Here is a 19,330-nt window from a genome sequence, read left to right on the forward strand (position 1 = left end):
CTGGGGTCCCAGGGCAAGGGTTCCACTCATATTACACTCCAGAAACCTATTGCCAAGCTCACAGATTCTAAAAGCAAATCTGGGTTAAAGGACATAATCATTTGAAAATGAACATGGAAAAATGTTATTGGCTAATGTCAGCCTAGGGCATTGCTTTATTACCAAATTATATTTGTCCTTGGAAGTTATATTTGCTTATGGAATCACCTATGAGCACCAACTTGGAGTCCAACAGATTGGATATTCTGGGTCACCCTGGCCAGGTAACCCTGGGCAAGTCACATACCTCCCCAAGCCTCAGCTCTCTCATCTGTAAAGTAGAAATGATAGCACTGCCCCATCTGATAGGGCCGTAGTGAAGCCAAGTAGAATTATGTATGTAAAGTGCCTTGTTGGTCAGTTGCTCAGTCATGTCCAGCTCTTTGTGATCTTATGGACTACAGCACACCAGGCTTCCCTGTCCTTCACCATTTCCCAGAGCTTGCTCAAACTCATGTCCATCGAGTCAGTGATGCCATCCAACCATCTCATCCTCTGTTGTCTCCTTCTCCTCCTGCCTTCAGTCTTTCCCAGCATCAGGGTCTTTTCCAAGGAGTTTGCTCTTCACATCATGTGGCCAAAGTATTGGAGCTTCAGCTTCAACATCAGTCCTTCCAATGAACATTTAGTGTTGATTTCTTTTAGGATGGACTGGTTGTATCTCCTTGTAGTCCAAGGGACTCACAAGAGTCTTCTCCAACATCACAGTTCAAAAGCATCAATTCTTTAATGCTCAACCTTTTTTATGGTCCAACTCTCACATCCATACATGACTACTGGAAAAACCATAGCTTTGACTAGACAGACCTTTGTTGGCAAAGTGATGTCTCTGCTTTTTAATATGCTGTCTAGATTTGTCATAGCTTTTCTTCCAAGGAGCAAGTGCCTTTTAATTTCATGGCTGCAGTCACCATCTGCAGTGATTTTGGAGCCCAAGAAAATAGAATCTGTCACTGTTTCCATTGTTTCCCCATCTATATGCCATTAAGTGATGGAACCAGATGCTGTGACTTTTGTTTTTTGAATGTTGAGTTTTCAGCCAGCTTTTTCACTCTCCTCTTTCACTTTCATCAAGAGGCTCTTTAGTTCCTCTTCACTTTCTGCCATGAGGGTGGTGTCATCTGCATATCTGAGGTTATTGATATTTCTCCTGGCAGTGTTGATTCCAGCTTATGCTCATTTTGCATGAGGTACTCTGTATATAAGTTAAATAAGCAGGGTGACAATATACAGCCTTGATGCACTCCTTTCCCAATTTGGAACCAGTCTGTTGTTCCATGTCCGGTTCTGATTGTTGCTTCTTGACCTGCATACAGGTTTCTCAGGAGGAATGAAAAGGCTAAGCCAAAGTAGAAACAATGCCCAGCTGTGGATGTGTCTTGTGGTGAAAGTAAAGTCCGATGCGGTAAAAGAACAATACTACATAGGAACCTGAAATGTTAGGTCCATGTACCATGGTAAATTGGAAGGGGTCAAACAGGAGATGGCAAGAGTGAACAGATGACCATTCTATCTACTACTATGGACAAGAATCCCGTAGAAGAAATGGAGTAGCCCTCATGGTCAACAAAAGAGTCCAAAATGCAATACTTGGGTGTAATCTCAAAAATGACAGAATGATCTTGGGTCTTTTCCAAGGCAAATCATTCAATATTACAGTAAAATGCCTAACTCATACTAACTTATACTGTCTGCTGGGGTCCATTCTGGTCAGAGAAGCACAGTTTTACACCTGAGTAAAGAGAAGCTTTCTCTCAGGTCCACACAGAGGCATTTCCTAGGTTGGGAAATGGGTCAGTCCACTGCCAAACCTTGTTCTCCTTCTGCTAACCATGTTAGCAGATAAGCAACAGTTATTTTACCCAGCAAAAGGTGAATAGTAACTTACATGTACTTCCTTGATAAAGCAGGCAGAACAAGGATTATTAGTTCAGAGGATGCAGTTGGAACTGGAACCCAGGTTTCCTCACTTCTGGTTATTGATTTCATTTAATAGATATCTATTTATTCTTATGTGACAGTTACAGGGGCAAGTGTAAGATACTAGAAACACTGGAAGTGGTCAGGTTTGCATTGCAGAAACCTTTAGTGCTCTTTCCACTGTATCAAGATTTAGGTGAAACCAACAATGACAACATGATTGCCGTCTGTGATGTAGCGGTCCTTACTGGACACCCACCAAGATAATAAGGGTCTCCAGGGGAAGAGCCCTGTGGCCACAGCATGGGCTGGCCTCTCACAGTGGTTCAGGATGAGGAGAAAAGAGCCTTCACCAGAAGGGACAGCTTTAACAGGTGCTCAGACTGACTCAGGTAGGTGTTGGAAAATTGCCGGTCAACTCTTACAGTGTGTGAATTCAGGCAGTGTTTAAGCCCAAGCAAGCAAAAATCAAATCAGTTCTGGCCTAGGAGGTGTGCCTGACATCTAGAAGGAAGTCCAGAACTCTAAGGGAGCTAAACAGAAAGAGGGGGCTTCTTAGGTGGCACTAGTGGTAAAGAACCCACTTCCCAATGCAGGAGACGTAAGAGATGTGGGTTCGATCCCTGGGTTGGGAAGATCCCCTGGAGGAGGAAATGGCAACCCACTCCGGTATTCTTGCCTGGAGAATCCCATGGACAAAAGAGCCTGGCCGGCTACAGTCCATGTGGTCACAGGGTTGGACACAACTGAGCAACTGAACACACATACAAACAGAAAGAAACAGGCATAGCATCATCTCTCACACACCTGTCATTGGGTCTAAACCCTGGCGCGTCACTGAGCAGCTGAATGAACTTCCACACTGTGTAAAAAAAAAAAAGGATGGGAACTACCTTTTAGTGGGCACTGCCTAAAAGTTAGGCATTGTGGATGTTAACTAAACTTACGGTGGTAATCATTTTGCAATATATACACATATCAAATCATTATGTTGGCTGCAAAATGAGACAGGGACATAACATAGTTAGTAGAAGGAGAACAAGGTTTGGCTTTGGATGGACCCATTTCCCAGCCTAGGAAATACTTCTGGGTGGACCTGGGAGAAAGCTGCTCTTTCCTCAGGTGTAAAACTGTGCTATTCTGACCAGCATGGACCCCAGCAGACAGTATGCTGTGCTATGCTGTGCTTAGCCTCTCTGTCTCTTTGCGACCTCATGGACTGTAGCCCACCAGGCTCCTTTGTTCATGGGGATTCTCCAGGCAAGAATACTGGAGCGGGTTGCCATGCTTTCCTCCAGGGAATCTTCGCAACCCAGGAGGAACATATTTTAAATCATAGGATCTTTCTCACTTTTACAGATTGCTGCTGCTAAGTCACTTCAGTTGTGTCCGACTCTGTGTGACCCCATAGACGGCAGCCCACCAGGCTCCTCCGTCCCTGGGATTCTCCAGGCAAGAACACTGGAGTGGGCTGCCATTTCCTTCTCCAATGCATGAAAATAAAAAGTGAAAGTGAAGTCACTCAGTCGTGTCCGACCCTCAGCGACCCCATGGATTGCAGCCTACCAGGCTCTTCCGTCCATGGGATTTTCCAGGCAGGAGTACTGGAGTGGGGTGCCATTGCCTTCTCCTTTTACACATTAGGGAACTGGAAAAGAATAAATTCCTCAAGCACCCCCAGAGGATGCCAGATGGAGCGTGGACCTGCCACTCCTGGAACTGATGCTGATAATTAAAATCTCTCTTATCAGTATCCTTCCCCTTAGTTCAGCCCACTGAGCAACTCCCTTGTCTAACAGTTCACTGAATCGAGTGGATGCGATGCACACAGCTTAGGCTGTGTTCATAGCAAACACACAAAGACCTACTGAGCCTAAAGCATGGTAGCTTTTGGTCACCGCAACACAGACAAAGACCATTTTAAACTTTTAATCATCCTCTGTCCTGTAGCGGTGTCACATGAAGTGAAGTGCTCACGCTGGATTTCAGGTCAAAAGAAAACATTCCCAGGGTGGGGCTAGATGGCTGTTTTCATGTTGTCTGATGCCAGTATTCCGTCCATGTTATTTCTTGCTTCCACCTGGTGGTCAAAAACTGAAAAAGCAGACGTACTGAAAATAACTAGGTGTCAGCAGGATCCATTTGCCTATCGTTTATAGGACATCTGAATCTGGGTCCCTGCAGGGCTTTTAGAACCGTTTTCCTGCCTTTTGATTTCTACCAAGTTCTTCCAGTGGAAAGTCTTTCCATGTGCGGCGTTCTTTCCTGGGGCTGAAAGAACCAGGATAATCCAGGATGCTTCCCTGCAGCTGAGCTCATGTCACAAATCAGGCATGATTTTCAGCAGATATTTCTTTAAAAGTTTGAAGGCCTCTGTGGATTCTATTCCCTTCTCAACAGGAACAGGCATCAAAGAGACAGGAATAAAATGCTTTGCACGCACATCAGGAACTAATTGCCAATTTGGCAAATGCATTGACTAATGTCATGCACTGTTATTTCTAAATCCTCTCCTGTCCTTGACCCCCAGTATCTAGATGTAAACTTGGAACCATTAGTGGAGAAGGATAAAGTCTTCTGGTGCCTCAAATGGAATTGAGAGGGATTTAAACTAGGCGCTTTTGAGCGTGGTGAAATGAACCCAGCAGTACATTAATGCTAGGATTTGAGCTCACACAGCGTGAGCGCTTTCAAAAACCGTGTTTAAGGAAGCAAACAGAGCCACGACAGACCCTTTCAGGGGAGCAAAAGGAGTTGGATGAAACAATCAATGACACATTAAAAAACCACAACTGGGCTGCAATCATGTGGGCAGGAAAAAAAAAGTTTTTCTTTATCACAGGATCTTTGCATCTAATGAGATGGTGACTGGACAAGGTCCAGAGGAGTAAGGCCTCCGTTTACTTTACCTAAGAAATGTCTAAATATTTAGTTGATTCTCTTAAAAGCCTTATGTGAGCCTCTAGCAAACTGGTCTTTAAGGTATGATCTTATTGGCTCTATACTGCCATTGGCAGAGCTTTTTAAAGGGAATTTGGAAAAGTCAGAAGATATTACCACTGAAAGTACAAATGTTAACTTTTCTTTTTCTCTCAAAATTAACTCTTTTTAATGTCCTCCAAATATTTAATTTAGGACCAATACCTTGCCAGTCAATACTTTCTCTTAATTATTCCTGAAAGGTTCATCTGTTCCTCGCTGTTGTTATTTTAGTTGCTAAGTCATGTCCACACTTTTGCAACTCCATGGACTATAGCCCACCAGGCTCCTCTGTCCATGGGATTCTTCAGGCAAGAATATAGGAGTGGGTTGCCATTTCCTTCTCCAGGGGTCTTCCTGACCCAGGGATCTCTACCCCTTTCGTACATTTTATTTTTACCGGGTCCAGTTGGGCCCAATGTGCTTGAGGCTAAAAACAGGAGGGGTATTTTCTTGGGAGCCGGAGGGGAAGCTAAGAGGCCTGAGAAAGCTCTGTAAGAATGTCTATAGGGGTCCACCCTTTAAATTCACACTACTGTTGCATTGGCAGACTTCAGTCAAGCCCAATATCCAGTTTGCGTTAAGCTTCTGGGATCCTCTGTGTCAAAAACCCAGTGCATCCCAGACATGGCATCAATTGGGGCTTTAACCTTTTTTAGACTTTCTCCAGCATGCCTTCTTTATCATTGCTTCCTGTGGACTCTTACTAAGGGTCACTGAACTTCTCCCCTCCCCCCCTGCAGGAGGCCGGCACAGACCCCTGTTCCCGCCAGTTTGATTAATGTGTCTTGGCTGATTGTGTGCAAGATGGCAGGCCTTTAGCAAGTGTGACCAGTTTATTGTTCAGCCAATCACAGGCGCCTCAGTTAGCATGTGAAAAGGGGGTGTGTTGCTGGGGACGGTGAGTGTTCTGGCGGCTGAGTCAAAGGAGGAGCGTTTTGGGGGGTCACGGAGCAACACCCACTTCTTTGAGGGGATGTTACTATGCTCTACTAAACCTGTAAACCTCTTACTCAAAGCACTTTTTTCTTCCTCCCTCTTTTTTCAAGGAGATCTTTTTTTCCCATGGTGCAAGCAAGGCAAGACACTGGCTACTCTGCAGATGGAGTTCACGTTCCAGGGTTTTTAATATTTCACTTTTATATTTCTGTTAGAGAATGATCCTGCTGAGAGTCTGGGAATCCGTGCTCGTCAGAACCCCTTCACTGACACTTGGATATATTGCTCTGAAAGCTATCCCAGGAGAAAAGATTAAACAAAAAAAGCCTACTTTTCAAAGCCTACTTCTCAATCTGCCCACATCAAAATAAGACAACTGGCCCTTTGAAGTGGAAGACACGGAGTTCTCAGCCAGCTTGCTTAAAATGGGGGGTGGGGTGGGGGAGAGAAGGAAGGAAAGAAAGGCTAGGGTATAAAATTATATACCTCTCTTTCCTCGGCCAGATTTAATCTGGCAAGGGAGTCTGAATTGATGGTGAGAAAACTGACAACCTGCTTATCAGCACCCCAAGAAAAGAGGTAACTGGTCAGAGAAACCTGTCCAGCTGGGTCAGTACAAGGTGTTTTTTAAAAAACCTGTATAAACAGAAACTGTGTTGTTCATACATAGTCCGGACAAGGTCTGGAAAGGGCAGAGTGGATACAAATGGACACTGGATGGCTCTCTAGGCTCTGAGCTCTCCAGCTCCCTCAGAGTGATCGTACTGCTGAATTCAAAGCTTGGGGGCCTATGGAATGAAAAGGAAAGGAATGGAAATCTCATCAAGAACAGTGTTAACAGTTCTCTGTGATGTTTATCTGGCTCCCATCCCCTCTTCTGGTCCCTTAATCACTGGAGCTCAAGTGCCTGCAAGTAGCAGCAATGGCTTGGGGATGGAGGTAGGAGGGGTATGTCTTGAAGGGACTTCTTAATTCACATAAGGGGATGTTCTTGGAACACATAAGGGTGGTTGTTTTAAAACATACTCCTTATGATTGAGCTATCAATAGTACTGACTGCACGCTCAGGATATGCTGGACTTCTAAGATTTATAAGCTCAGGTTTACACATCTTGGCTATGACTAAGGTTACAATTTGCTTCCCTCCATAAGCCTAGCCGGGCCCATGGTCTATACACTGTCCAAGCCCATGGAAGTGGGGTTTGCAAATGAACACCCTCTCATAAGCTGAGCTGGTGAAAGACTGTGGTTGAGTGACTACAAACCCAACCTCTTAGAGATCCAAGAATGTGCCAAATTCATCTATGCAGGCCCAGCATATAACACAATGCCTGGCAGATAGTAGGTGCTCAAAACTTTTTGACTTATTTGAATTAAATTGAATCCTTACTAGAAAAACAATGCAAAGTATGAACCCTATTGATGTTGGGCCTGGAGAATTTTCTTCATAAATAAAAAATTGCATATTACTTTGAAATGACAGCAAAATGAAAAATGCAACATATTTCTCGCTGGTTTATTGGAACCCAGTTATCTTATCTAGTACAGAATCTGGCAGGAAAGCATGTTGGACAAGTTCCTTTCATTATTGTTCTCACCAAGGATCACTGTTTATTGCTGGAATCAACCTGAAACCCAAATAGTTCAAGTTTGAGGGAATAGCATATGCTCACCGTGGCAGCTTTGTGTTGAGATCATTCCAATTATTTTCTACAACCCATCTGTGACCCTAAACTTCTGCCTGCACCTACTTTAGGAAGCTGAGGGGTCCCATTTTCACCTGGAGAGCAGAGTAGGTAGGGAGGGGTGCAGGCAGGGTGGAAAAAGATGAGACCCAGTTCTCCTAGAAACTGAAGCACCTGGAGATAGGCTTTATTGTCAACTGGACCATCATCTCTATGAGAAGCCTGGTCTTTTTTCTCTCTGTCTCAGACCAAATGGAAAAGGCATTATTCCAAGCCCTGAGGTGAGAGAGTGACATTTTTCTCAAGTGCTAATTAGAAATGGCAAACTATTTGTAATTATCCAAACCCCATCTAACAATGCATATAGATCATTCACAAAGCAACTGAAATGATTTTAGAGTTGGTCTTTAGCTGCTGTAGGTGTTCCATAATCTTAGTCAGTTCAAGATGACTGAACCCTATATACAGCTGTTTGAGTAAAAGTATTAGATGCTGGAGGAATAAAAGAAAATTAGCCTTCTATGTCTTTTGTTTTCCACTTTAATTGCCTTTTAAATTTTCTTACAATTTCTTACTCTCATAAAAACCCCCTCATACCAAAGTTAGTAATACAACAATTTGGGGAAATTCCATTTTTAGTTTTGGGACAATGGAAGGATATAAAGACTGGAAAATCAAACTTGGGCCACATTCTCCCTAATTGTGTACATATCTGAAAGTGAAAGTGAAAGTCATTCAGTCATGTCTGACTTTTTGCAACCCCATGGACTATACAGTTCATGGAATTCTCCAGGCCAGAATACTGGAGTGGGTAGTCTTTACCTTCTCCAGGGGATCTTCCCAACCCAGGGATCAAACCCAGGTCTCCCACACTATACATATCTACCTCCCCTTTAATCCTGCCTGCGAGAGTCCAGCTCTGGTATGGCCATGATGTGGTCCTTCATCCTATAGCTCATTGCTTGCCTTCTCTCTTTTGTTTCAATGTCCTTGAAGTGACAACTAGGTAATCTGACTTCTCTGGCATGTCCTTGGGACCATTTCTCAAAAACATCCCCCTTGGAATACTTGCAACACTTCCAAATCCACCCCCAGGAGCCAGTCTTGGAGGGCCAAATATGGGACAGAAAATGACAAAGTGTTAGGTCTAGAGACAATGGATGAACTCTTGTATAATCTAGAAACATCTTACCTGGCCTGTCCTAGGCCCAGGGAGCCTCTGCTTCCCCTATAGCTTTCTTTTTATACTTTATGAAGTACAATAATCTAGCAAATAGACTCAATGATAGTCATTGGGCTCAAAAATGAGACCTTCTTTTGAGTTTTCCATTTAAACCATTGGGTGTTTGGAAATGGATGTGGAGTCCACAGTAATAGTCATTCCCAATTTTTATTCCACTTGTTACTTGTGTTTTACAGAGTTGGAAAACTGATCTAACCTCAACTACTATTTCAATGTTTTCCTCATAAAAAGATTAGTCAGGGAATATAAGAGTCTAAATATCTGTCTACACTGTTAACAATTAAAGGAAAATACCTTGTCTGTGTGGCCAGTGCTCTTACACTGATAACTCACAGATCTTTTGGAAGCTCAAATCAGTATTACCTGGGTTGTAGTTAGGTAGCTTGGAAACTCCAGGCCAGGTATCCTCTGTAGGGACTCCCAGCACCTATATAAAGACAAAGATGCGGGGAGAGATGAAGTGGATGGAGCAGGTGTGGAGACATGGAGGACACATCGGGGAGGAACAGGAAAAAACTGGATGTATATCACATTGTGCCAGCTGATGTGTACAAGAAAGAAATTTTAGTGTTTCCAACATTTGTAGTTTCCCAGGCAAAATTGCAGTATATTTCCATTGTCCTGTGTGTCAACTTGTTAACTTGACTGGACTAAAGGATGCCCAAGACAGTCGATAAAACATTATTTCTGAGTGTGATTGTGAGGGTGTTTCTGGAAGAGATTAGTATTTGAATCAGTAGACGGAATAAAGAGAACTGCCCTCACCAATTTGGGTGGCATCATCTAATCGGTAGAGGGCCTGAATAGAACAAAAGAGTGGAGGAAGCACAAATTTTTTGTCTCTCTTTTTGAGCTGGGACATCCATCTTCTCTTGCCTTTGGAGCTCCTAGTTCTCTGGTCTTCAGATTCTGGGACTTATACCAGTGGCCCCCTTAAACTGACTTATACCACCAGCTTTCCTGGTTTTCCAGCTTGCAGAGGACATATCTCAGCCTCCATGAAATCACATGAGCCAATTCCCATAATAAATCACTATATATATATATATATATATAAATATGTATATAAATATAAAATATCATGGGAATTGGCTCTTGTGTATACACACACACACACACACACACACACACACACCCCTCCATATCTCCCATTAGTTCTGTTTCTGTGGAGAACCCTGACTAATACAGATCATATAACCTTACTTAAAGTCATATTCTCATCCCTAAATATCTACAGGCATACCTCAGAGATATTTTGGGTTTAATTCCAGACCACAGCAATAAAGCTAATACTGTAATAATGTGAATCACACAAATTTTTTGGTTTCCCAGTATATATAAAAGTTATGTTTACACTATACTATGGTCTATTAAGTGTGTAACAGAACAATGTGCATACCTTAATTTAAAAACCAATGTACATACCTTAATTTTAAAAATGCTTCCTTGCTAAAAAATTGCTATCCATCATCTGACAAGACAGCGTTGCTGCAAACCTTCAATTTGTTTTAAAAAAGCAATGTCTGCAAAGTGCAATAAAGTAGAGCGCAATAAAACGAAGTTTGCCTACTGTATGTAGTGCATGATCACCATACATTGGGATGCTATCTTTGGAGTTGGAAATACAGAAAGACGTGAGTGGCAAAGTGTCCCTTTCCCTTACATCAGATAACTCTCTGTATATATATATATATCTCAACAGGAGACATTTGACAGTTTAAATTATGCCTCAGCATGGGCATTCAGCTGTTCACCAATGTGCTCAAATTAAAAAGGATTCAGATTACTGACCTTTAGGCAGTGGAATGTTGGCTAAAAATGATCCGAAACCTAACTCTAGTCTTTTCTACTGAATTCATCTTATCTGCTTCTTTTCTCTGTGGCCCAGCAGTTTGGAATATAGTGTTTGGTTTTTAACTGGTGGATCATAATAGTAACAACATTGCTTGAAAAAGAGCTCACTTATGCTTTGGATTACTAAACTGAAGCTTTACTTTTTAATTACTAAGAAAAGAAAAATCTTTTAGAATTTAAGTCAAAATACTTCAGATTTTAAATGACTCTGTTACTCTGAGTTCCCTTGTAGACAAAACCGTACCATTCTTTTAAGATAATCATAAATGCTCAATGTCAGTTGGGAGCTAGAATAATATTGTTTTTGTGAAATACTAATGAAACATTAGTAGCTTTCATACACCACTACAATATAGCTCTTCTGGGAAGCATACCTCAATACAAGCATCTCTCATAGAAGAAGCCTAGTGAATCCATTTGTAAAATGCTGGAGACAGATGCTGGCCCAATTGTTATGGCAGGAAATCAACTGCCCAACAATGACTAATTTCCTACTCCAGGTGATCTTACCAATGAACCTGTGTCTCTTGTGTCTCTTGCACTGGCAGGTAGATTCTTTATCATTGCACCATCTGGGAAGCCTCGACTGATGAAAATTGATGAGGAATCTGGAAGCCTCTTAATAACCACCAGTTAGCTGAGTAGGACTCTGGCTGACAAGTATACTTTGTGGTGCCTGTTAAGCTTGTCCTCAAACAAAAGATACCAAAGTGCCATTTTCCCTCATATAATAATAATAATAATAATAATAATAATAATAATAAATCAAGCCACCCAGTAGAAGCTTCTTTCTTTGATCCATTCCCTAAACAAATTGAAAAGCTACTGAGAGGATTGTGAGCTTTTCCTATCAGCCACCCCGAGCCAGAGGGAACACTGAGAATCCTGGAATCCATTTTGAAAAACCAACTGGACTAATTCTTCTTTTGTGGGAGAGGGCCAAAGGATGGGGAGTTAATTCTTCTTTGCTAAACTGCCATCTTATGTATTTGCACAGATGTGTGTGTAAACAAGTGGGCAGAATGATTCACAAATACCCCTACATCTCTGTTGCCTAGCAAGAAAATGACAAGAAAGCAAAGATAATGAAGAGAAAGCAATAAAGGAAATAAAAATGACCACATCCATATTTTCTCTAAGGCAAAAGTTACCAGAATTGTTGGCTACTTTGTATTATTGTGTAATTAAAGCCAACAATGGATACCAACAATTTTAGAAGATTGTGCTAAAAGCTTTAAGCTTTGAGATTTTAAAAGTTTAAACAAAAATTCAATATCCTTTATTTGGAAATTTGATGCTCAGTTTTTATTTGAAAATTATTGAGTTCATTTTCACTTGAGAAAATTACTAAATCTCCACTTCACTGACTGGGAAACTGAAAACCAAAAATAGTTGATTTACTCTCTCCCTGAAGGCTCTTAAAAGGCAGTTAGTGAGTGCTATGTTTGAAACCACAGTGGGCTGCAGAGGCTGTTTTCTGCCTTTGTTGAAATGGAAACTGAAGGCATTTTGATTAATGGCTTTAAAGTCTGCATAGTTTATTTTATTTGGATTTTAGAGCTACATCCGGTATTATTTGCTAAAAATATTTATTGAAAGAATTAGATTTCTAAAAAATTGATCAAAAATTAATAACAGCCATTCAGGTGTAAACACACACACACATACACACCTAGGGGTATTTCAGAAAGATGATAAGTAAAGATTCAGGACTTCTCAAGAATGAGATCTCAGAATACATGTAAAGAAAAGTTGTGATTAGAGGTTGGGAGATACCCACTAGTCCCTACATCAAATATCACAGAGCCTGAAGCAGCTTTCCTTTTTTGTCTATGTACACCATTTTTAGTAAAACACACTTCAGGAGCCATTTGTAGTGTTCGAATTTCCAAACTACTTGGGATGTAACAGTATAATAGACAACACACTGATGAATATGGTTCTTCCTTGTTCTCAGAGCATGAAACTATAGATGTGGTAACAAAACTGGGGTCTCTACCTGCTTGGACAGAAGAAGGGGGGAAATGAGACATAATGAATCTGACCTCCTGGTGCCCAGTAAGGAGAGCTAAGCAATATGGAACTATCTCCTCATCAGTACAGTCTGAAGCTCAACAATGAGCTGCTGCTGTTGCTGAAAGTGAAGTCAATCAGTCGTGTCTGACTCTTCGTGACCCCCATGGGATTTTCCAGGCAAGAGTACTGGAGTGCAACAATGAGCTAGGCAAGTCTATAAGCTTGAGAAATAACTTCAGAAGTGGAGGAGGGGGAGACTTAATAAACAGAGAAGAACGTTATGATTAAAAATGATAGGTGCTACAATAGTCTCATAACACTTTGTTCAAAGAGGTCACAAGTTCAGGAGTCAGAAAACCAAATACACTAGAAGACACTAAAGACCCAAGAAGTTAGGTTGTGAGGCTTGCTTTACCTCCTAACCTAAAGTTAGAGCTGAGTTCTGAACTCGCGACTCTAACATCATGCCAGTGTTATTTCTAATGTGTTTACTTGTTTTAAATGTGTAATGAGTTGTCATAAATGTCAAAATAAAGTCCTTCTGATTTATTGCAGTGTGATAAGCATAATGTTAGACATGAACATGGCTTCCTGGGTAAGACCTGTTGGACCCATTTGTTAAGATGTGCTTGCTTTGGTTGCATCACTCATGTTTGGGTATTTTATGTCCAGATACAAGTCCAAACTTCTCACTTACCGAGTTATTAATACCTAAAACATCCTTCACATGGTCAGGGACAGTCACCAAGACCAGTCCTGGAAACCTGAGCCAATAACTAGAAAACCATCAGATTCTGGGAAGTGTCGTAACTCATTCTTTGTGTTCTATGATTTCTAAAGGCTGCACTAAATGCAAAGAACTATAAAATGATTGCTTTAAGAACACAATCATTTAAAAATAGGAAGTAATGTTTTAAAAAACCAATTTATATACAACTTTTCAAATATCCTAATGGCATACCTTATCTCACTATTATAATTGTTGTTAACTATCTAGTTATACATACATCTTTTGCATCTATACATAGTTCATGTTTGTTTTGCATGTATTTACTTATATACCACCCATCACCCCACCTAGACTGAACAACAGTTGAAAGCACAGATTATGCGTTTTTCCTATTCTTTCCATTTTTCCAATGTTTTGTAACATCTTATAAGATAATGAGTACCCAATGATATTGCTTCCTGATTAAATGAATAGGAAAAACTTTTCAAGTGTGTAAAAGATCACTTTTACAGGGTCAGACGGAGAAGGCAATGGCACCCCACTCCAGTACTCTTGCCTGGAAAATCCCATGGATGGAGGAGCCTAGTGGGCTGCAGTCCATGGGGTCGCGAAGAGTCGGACACAACTGAGCAACTTCACTCTCACTTTTCACTTTCATGCATTGGAGAAGGAAATGGCAACCTACTCCAGTGTTCTTGCCTGGAGAATCCCAGGGACGGGGGAGCCTGGTGGGCTGTCGTCTATGGGGTCACACAGAGTAGGACACGACTGAAGCGACTTAGCAGCAGCAGCTGCACAGGGTCAGATCTAGGCAGGGTTAATTCTGCTTCCTCTAATGTGGACAAGAAACTAACAGAGAGAATAGAACAATTAGGTTAAATATTAGGAAATGCCTGTCAACAGTTGGGTTGGTCTTTGAAACATCACTATGATGTTTGTGAAATTATGAAAATAATTTCTGAGAGAGAAAGAGAAAGACAGCAAACATTTGTTGAGCACGTAGGGCACGTGGTGCTTGTTACTCACGTGCTCTTTTAAAATTCTCAAAGCAAGGTTATAAAATCATTATCACCAGCCCCATGTAACAGAAGAGGAAACTGAAGCTCAGAGGGACTATATAACTTGCACACATTCATTTAGCTGAAAAATGGCTAGAATTCAAATGTGCAACTTAAAAGCTGTTATTTACATTAGGCTACCTCCAGTATGAAAAGGCAAAATGATAGGATACTGAAAAAGGAACTCCCCAGGTCGGTAGGTGCCCAATATGCTACTGGAGATCAGTGGAGAAATAACTCCAAAAAGAATGAAGGGATGGAGCCAAAGCAAAAACAACACCCAATTGTGGATGTGACTGGTGATAGAAGCAAGGTCCGGTGCTGTAAAGAGCAATATTACATAGGAACCTGGAATGTCAGGTCCATGAATCAAGGTAAATTGAAAGTAGTCAAACAGGAGATGGCAAGAGTGAATGTTGACATTCTAGGAATCAGCAAACTAAAATGGACTGGAATGGGTGAATTTAACTCAGATGACCATTATATCTACTACTGTGGGCAGGAATCCCTTAGAAGAAATGGAGTAGCCATCATGGTCAACAAAATAGTCTGAAATGGAGTACTTGGATGCAATCTCAAAAACGACAGAATGATCTCTGTTCATTTCCAAGACAAATCATTCAATATGACAGTAATCCAAGTCTATGCTCCAACCAGTAACAGTGAAGAAGCTGATGTTGAATGATTCTATGAAGACCTATAAGACCTTTTAGAACTAACACCCAAAACGATGTCCTTTTCATTATAGGTGACTGGAATGCAAAGGTAGGAAGTCAAGAAACACCTGGGGTAATAGGCAAATTTGGCCTTGGAATACGGAATGCAGCAGGGCAAAGGCTAATAGAGTTTTGCCAAGAGAACACACTGGTCATAGAAGACACCCTCTTCCAACAACACAAGAGAAGACTCTACATATGGACATCACCAGATGGTCAACACCAAAATCAGATTGATTATATTCTTTGCAGCCAAAGATGGAGAAGCTCTATACAGTCAGCAAAAATAAGACCGGGAACTGACTGTGGATCAGATACTTATTGCCAAATTCAGACTTAAATTGAAGAAAGTAGGGAAAACCACTAGACCATTCAGGTATGCCCTAAATCAAATTCCTTATGATTATTCAGTGGAAGTGAGAAATAGATCTAAGGGACTAGATCTGATAGAGACAGTGCCTGATGAACCATGGATGGAGGTTCATGACATTGTACAGGAGACAGGGATCAAGACCATCCCCATGGAAAAGAAATGCAAAAAAGCAAAATGGCTGTCTGGGGAGGCCTTACAAATAGCTGTGAAAAGAAGACAAGAGAAAAGCAAAGGAGAAAAGGAAAGATATAAACATCTGAATGCAGAATTTCAAAGAATAGCAAGGAGAGATAAGACAGCTTTCCTCAGCAATCAATGCAAAGAAATAGAGGAAAACAACAGAATGGGAAAGACTAGAGATCTCTTCAAGAAAATTAGAGATACCAAGGGAACATTTCATGCAGAGATGGGCTTGATAAAGGACAGAAATGGTATGGACCTAACAGAAGCAGAAGATATTAAGAAGAAGTGGCAAGAATACACAGAACTGTACAAAAAAGATCTTCACGACCAAGATAATCATGATGGTGTGATCACTCACCTAGAGCCAGACATCCTGGAATGTGAAGTCAAGTGGGCCTTAGAAAGCATCACTACGAACAAAGCTAGTGGAGGTGATGGAATTCCAGTTGAGCTATTTCAAATCCTGGAAGATGATGCTGTGAAAGTGCTGCACTCAATATGCCAGCAAATTTGGAAAACTCAGCAGTGGCCCCAAGACTGGAAAAGGTCAGTTTTCATTCCAATCCGAAAGAAAGGCAATTCCAAAGAATGCTCAATCTACCACACAATTGCACTCATCTCACACGCTAGTAAAGTAATGCTCAAAATTCTCCAAGCCAGGCTTCAGCAAGACATGAACTGTGAACTTCCAGATGTTCAAGCTGGTTTTAGAAAAGGCAGAGGAATCAGAGATCAAATTGCCAACATCCAATGGATCATGGAAAAAGCAAGAGAGTTTCAGAAAAATATCTATTTCTGCTTTATTGACTGTGCCAAGCCTTTGACTGTGAGGATCATGACAAACTGTGGAAAATTCTGAAAGAGATGGGAATACCAGACCACCTGACCTGCCTCTTGAGAAACCTTTATGCAGGTCAGGAAGCAACACTTAGAACTGGACATGGAACAACAGACTGGTTCCAAACAGGAAAAGGAGTACGTCAAGGCTGTACATTGTCACCCTGTTTATTTAACTTATATGCAGAGTACATCATGAGAAACACTGGACTGGAAGAAACACAAGCTGGAATCAAGATTGCCGGGAGAAATATCAATAACCTCAGATATGCAGATGACACCACCTTTATGGCAGAAAGTGAAGAGGAACTCAAAAGCCTCTTGATGAAAGTGAAAGAGGAGACTGAAAAAGTTGGCTTAAAGCTCAACATTCAGAAAACAAAGATCATGGCATCCGGTCCCACCACTTGATGGGAAATAGATGGGGAAACAGTGGAAACAGTGTCAGACTTTATTTTTCTGGGCTTCAAAATCACTACAGATGGTGACTGCAGCCATGAAATTAAAAGACGCTTACTCCTTGGAAGGAAAGTTATGACCAACCTAGATAGCATATTCAAAAACAGAGACGTTACTTTGCCAACAAAGGTTCGTCTAGTCAAGGCTATGCTTTTTCCTGTGGTCATTATGGATGTGAGAGTTGGACTATGAAGAAGGCTGAGCACCGAAGAATTGATGCTTTTGAACTGTGGTGTTGGAGAAGACTCTTGAGAGTCCCTTGGACTGCAAGGAGATCCAACCAGTCCATTCTGAAGGAGATCAGCCCTGGGATTTCTTTGGAAGGAATGATGCTAAAGCTGAAACTCCAGTACTTTGGCCACCTCATGCGAAGAGTTGACTCATTGGAAAAGACTCTGATGCTAGGAGGGATTAGGGACAAGAGGAGAAGGGGACGACAGAGGATGAGATGGCCGGACGGCATCACCGACTCGGGGCACATGAGTTTGGGTGAACTCCAGGAATTGGTGATGGACAGGGAGGCCTGGTATGCTGCGATTCATGGGTTGCAAAGGGTCGGACATGACTGAGCAACTGAACTGAACTGAACTGAACCTCCAGCTTAGATGATGTTATGGAATCCAGTAATAATTTTTGAAGGTAGCATTCATCAGTAGCGTTTATCAGTCTTGCAGGGAAAAATTTTTTTAACTTCTTTTTTTTCTTTATTTTATTTTTTAACTTTACAATATTGTATTGGTCTTGCCATATATCAACATGAATCCACCACAGGTATACACGTGTTCCCCATCCTGAACCCTCCTCCCTCTTCCCTTCCCGTACCATCCCTCTGGGTCATCCCAGTGCACCAAGCATCCAGTATTGTGCATCGATCCTGGACTGGCGACTCGTTTCATATATGATATTATACATGTTTCAGTGCCATTCTCCCAAATCATCCCACCATCTCCCTCTCCCACAGAGTCCAAAAAACTGTTCTATACATCAGTGCCTCTTTTGCTGTCTCGTATACAGGGTTATTGTTACCATCTTTCTAAATTCCATATATATGCATTAGTATACTGTATTGGTGTTTTTCTTTCTGGCTTACTTCACTCTGTATAATAGGCTCCAGTTTCATCCACCTCATTAGAACTGATTCAAATGTATTCTTTTTAATGGCTGAGTAATACTCCATTGTGTATATGTACCACAACTTTCTTATCCATTCATCTGCTGATGGACATCTAGGTTGCTTCCATGACCTGGCTATTATAAACAGTGCTTGCGGGGAAATTTTGAGGAAGAAAAATCTTTTGGCTTGAAATTTTTTTTAGTGTGTGAGTGTTTCCCAATTTGTCCTGTGTTCCTCCATTATATCCTCCGTGTTTCCAAAAGAAAGCTTAATGGCAGTGATTAATCTCTATAAAACATCTGAATTTCACAAAGGACATTCTATTTTAGTGTTCACAACACACTGTGTTTTCTGGGTCATGAATCTGTGGCACTAGACTGGTTTGCACAGAATATCTTCAAAAATGTGAGTCATTGTCCCTCCAGACACTAGCAACTAACTCTTCCCTTTTCCTAAAAGTTTCCTGAGGATTATCTTCACCTTCATGTTGTAAAATTCAACTTAAAAAAATGATATAAGTGTTTTTTACATGGGCTTTTACAAATATTTATTTATTTATTTTTATTTGGCTGTGCCAGGTCTCAGTTGCAGCACAACGGATCTTTTGTTGTGGCATGTGATATCTAATTCCCTGAACAGGGATCAAACCTGGGCTCCCTGTGTTGGAAGTACAGGGTCTTAGCCACTGGACCACCAGGGAAATCCCCAGCTTTTTAAAATTTTTAATAAATGAAGGACTCCGCAGTGGAAACATAATTCAAAAATGAAATTTTATATTATTCCTGCAAGGCAAAATGTTTGATGACATTAAGTCAAAATCACAAAGAGTTTGAGAAAAGATAAGTTTCCTCACCTGCACACAAAAATCCCACTTTGCATTATTTCCCCAGATACCTGATTGGGAGGCTGTTAGCAAGAATGCTCTAGATGCTTGCTTGAAACAAGCAAACTTAAAGGAATCCGAATCCAGGATACAAGGAATACCCTACCCACCCCAGTTTAAAGTACTTGATACATGCTACAATATGGATGGATCTTGAAAACATTATGCTAAGTGAAATAAGCCAGACACAAAGGACAAACACTGTATGATTCCACTTATATGAAAATCTAGAATGGGCAATTTCATGCAGACAGAATGTAGATGAGAGGTTACCAGTGGCTAGGGGCAGGAAAATGGGGGGC

General features: G+C 41.3%; 1 protein-coding gene across 2 annotated transcripts in view; it reads right to left on the reverse strand.

The window, feature by feature from the left end:
* The window catches only part of CDK15 (cyclin dependent kinase 15), a 94,155-nt gene that overhangs the window by 30,673 nt on the left and 44,152 nt on the right, over positions 1 to 19,330 (reverse strand). For both annotated transcript variants that reach the window (XR_015143901.1, XM_086345863.1), the window contains exon 10: positions 9,169 to 9,232. Coding sequence is in view for 1 of the 2 variants with exons in the window: in XM_086345863.1 (XP_086201989.1) it covers positions 9,169 to 9,232 (64 nt within the window). In the remaining variant the exon portion in view is untranslated. The remainder of the gene's footprint in view (positions 1 to 9,168; positions 9,233 to 19,330) is intronic.

The sequence above is a fragment of the Bos grunniens genome, chromosome 2 (assembly GCF_055505025.1).
Source record: "Bos grunniens cultivar Pamir isolate PY7600 chromosome 2, Bosgru_T2T1.0, whole genome shotgun sequence".
Classification (NCBI taxonomy): domain Eukaryota; kingdom Metazoa; phylum Chordata; class Mammalia; order Artiodactyla; family Bovidae; genus Bos; species Bos grunniens.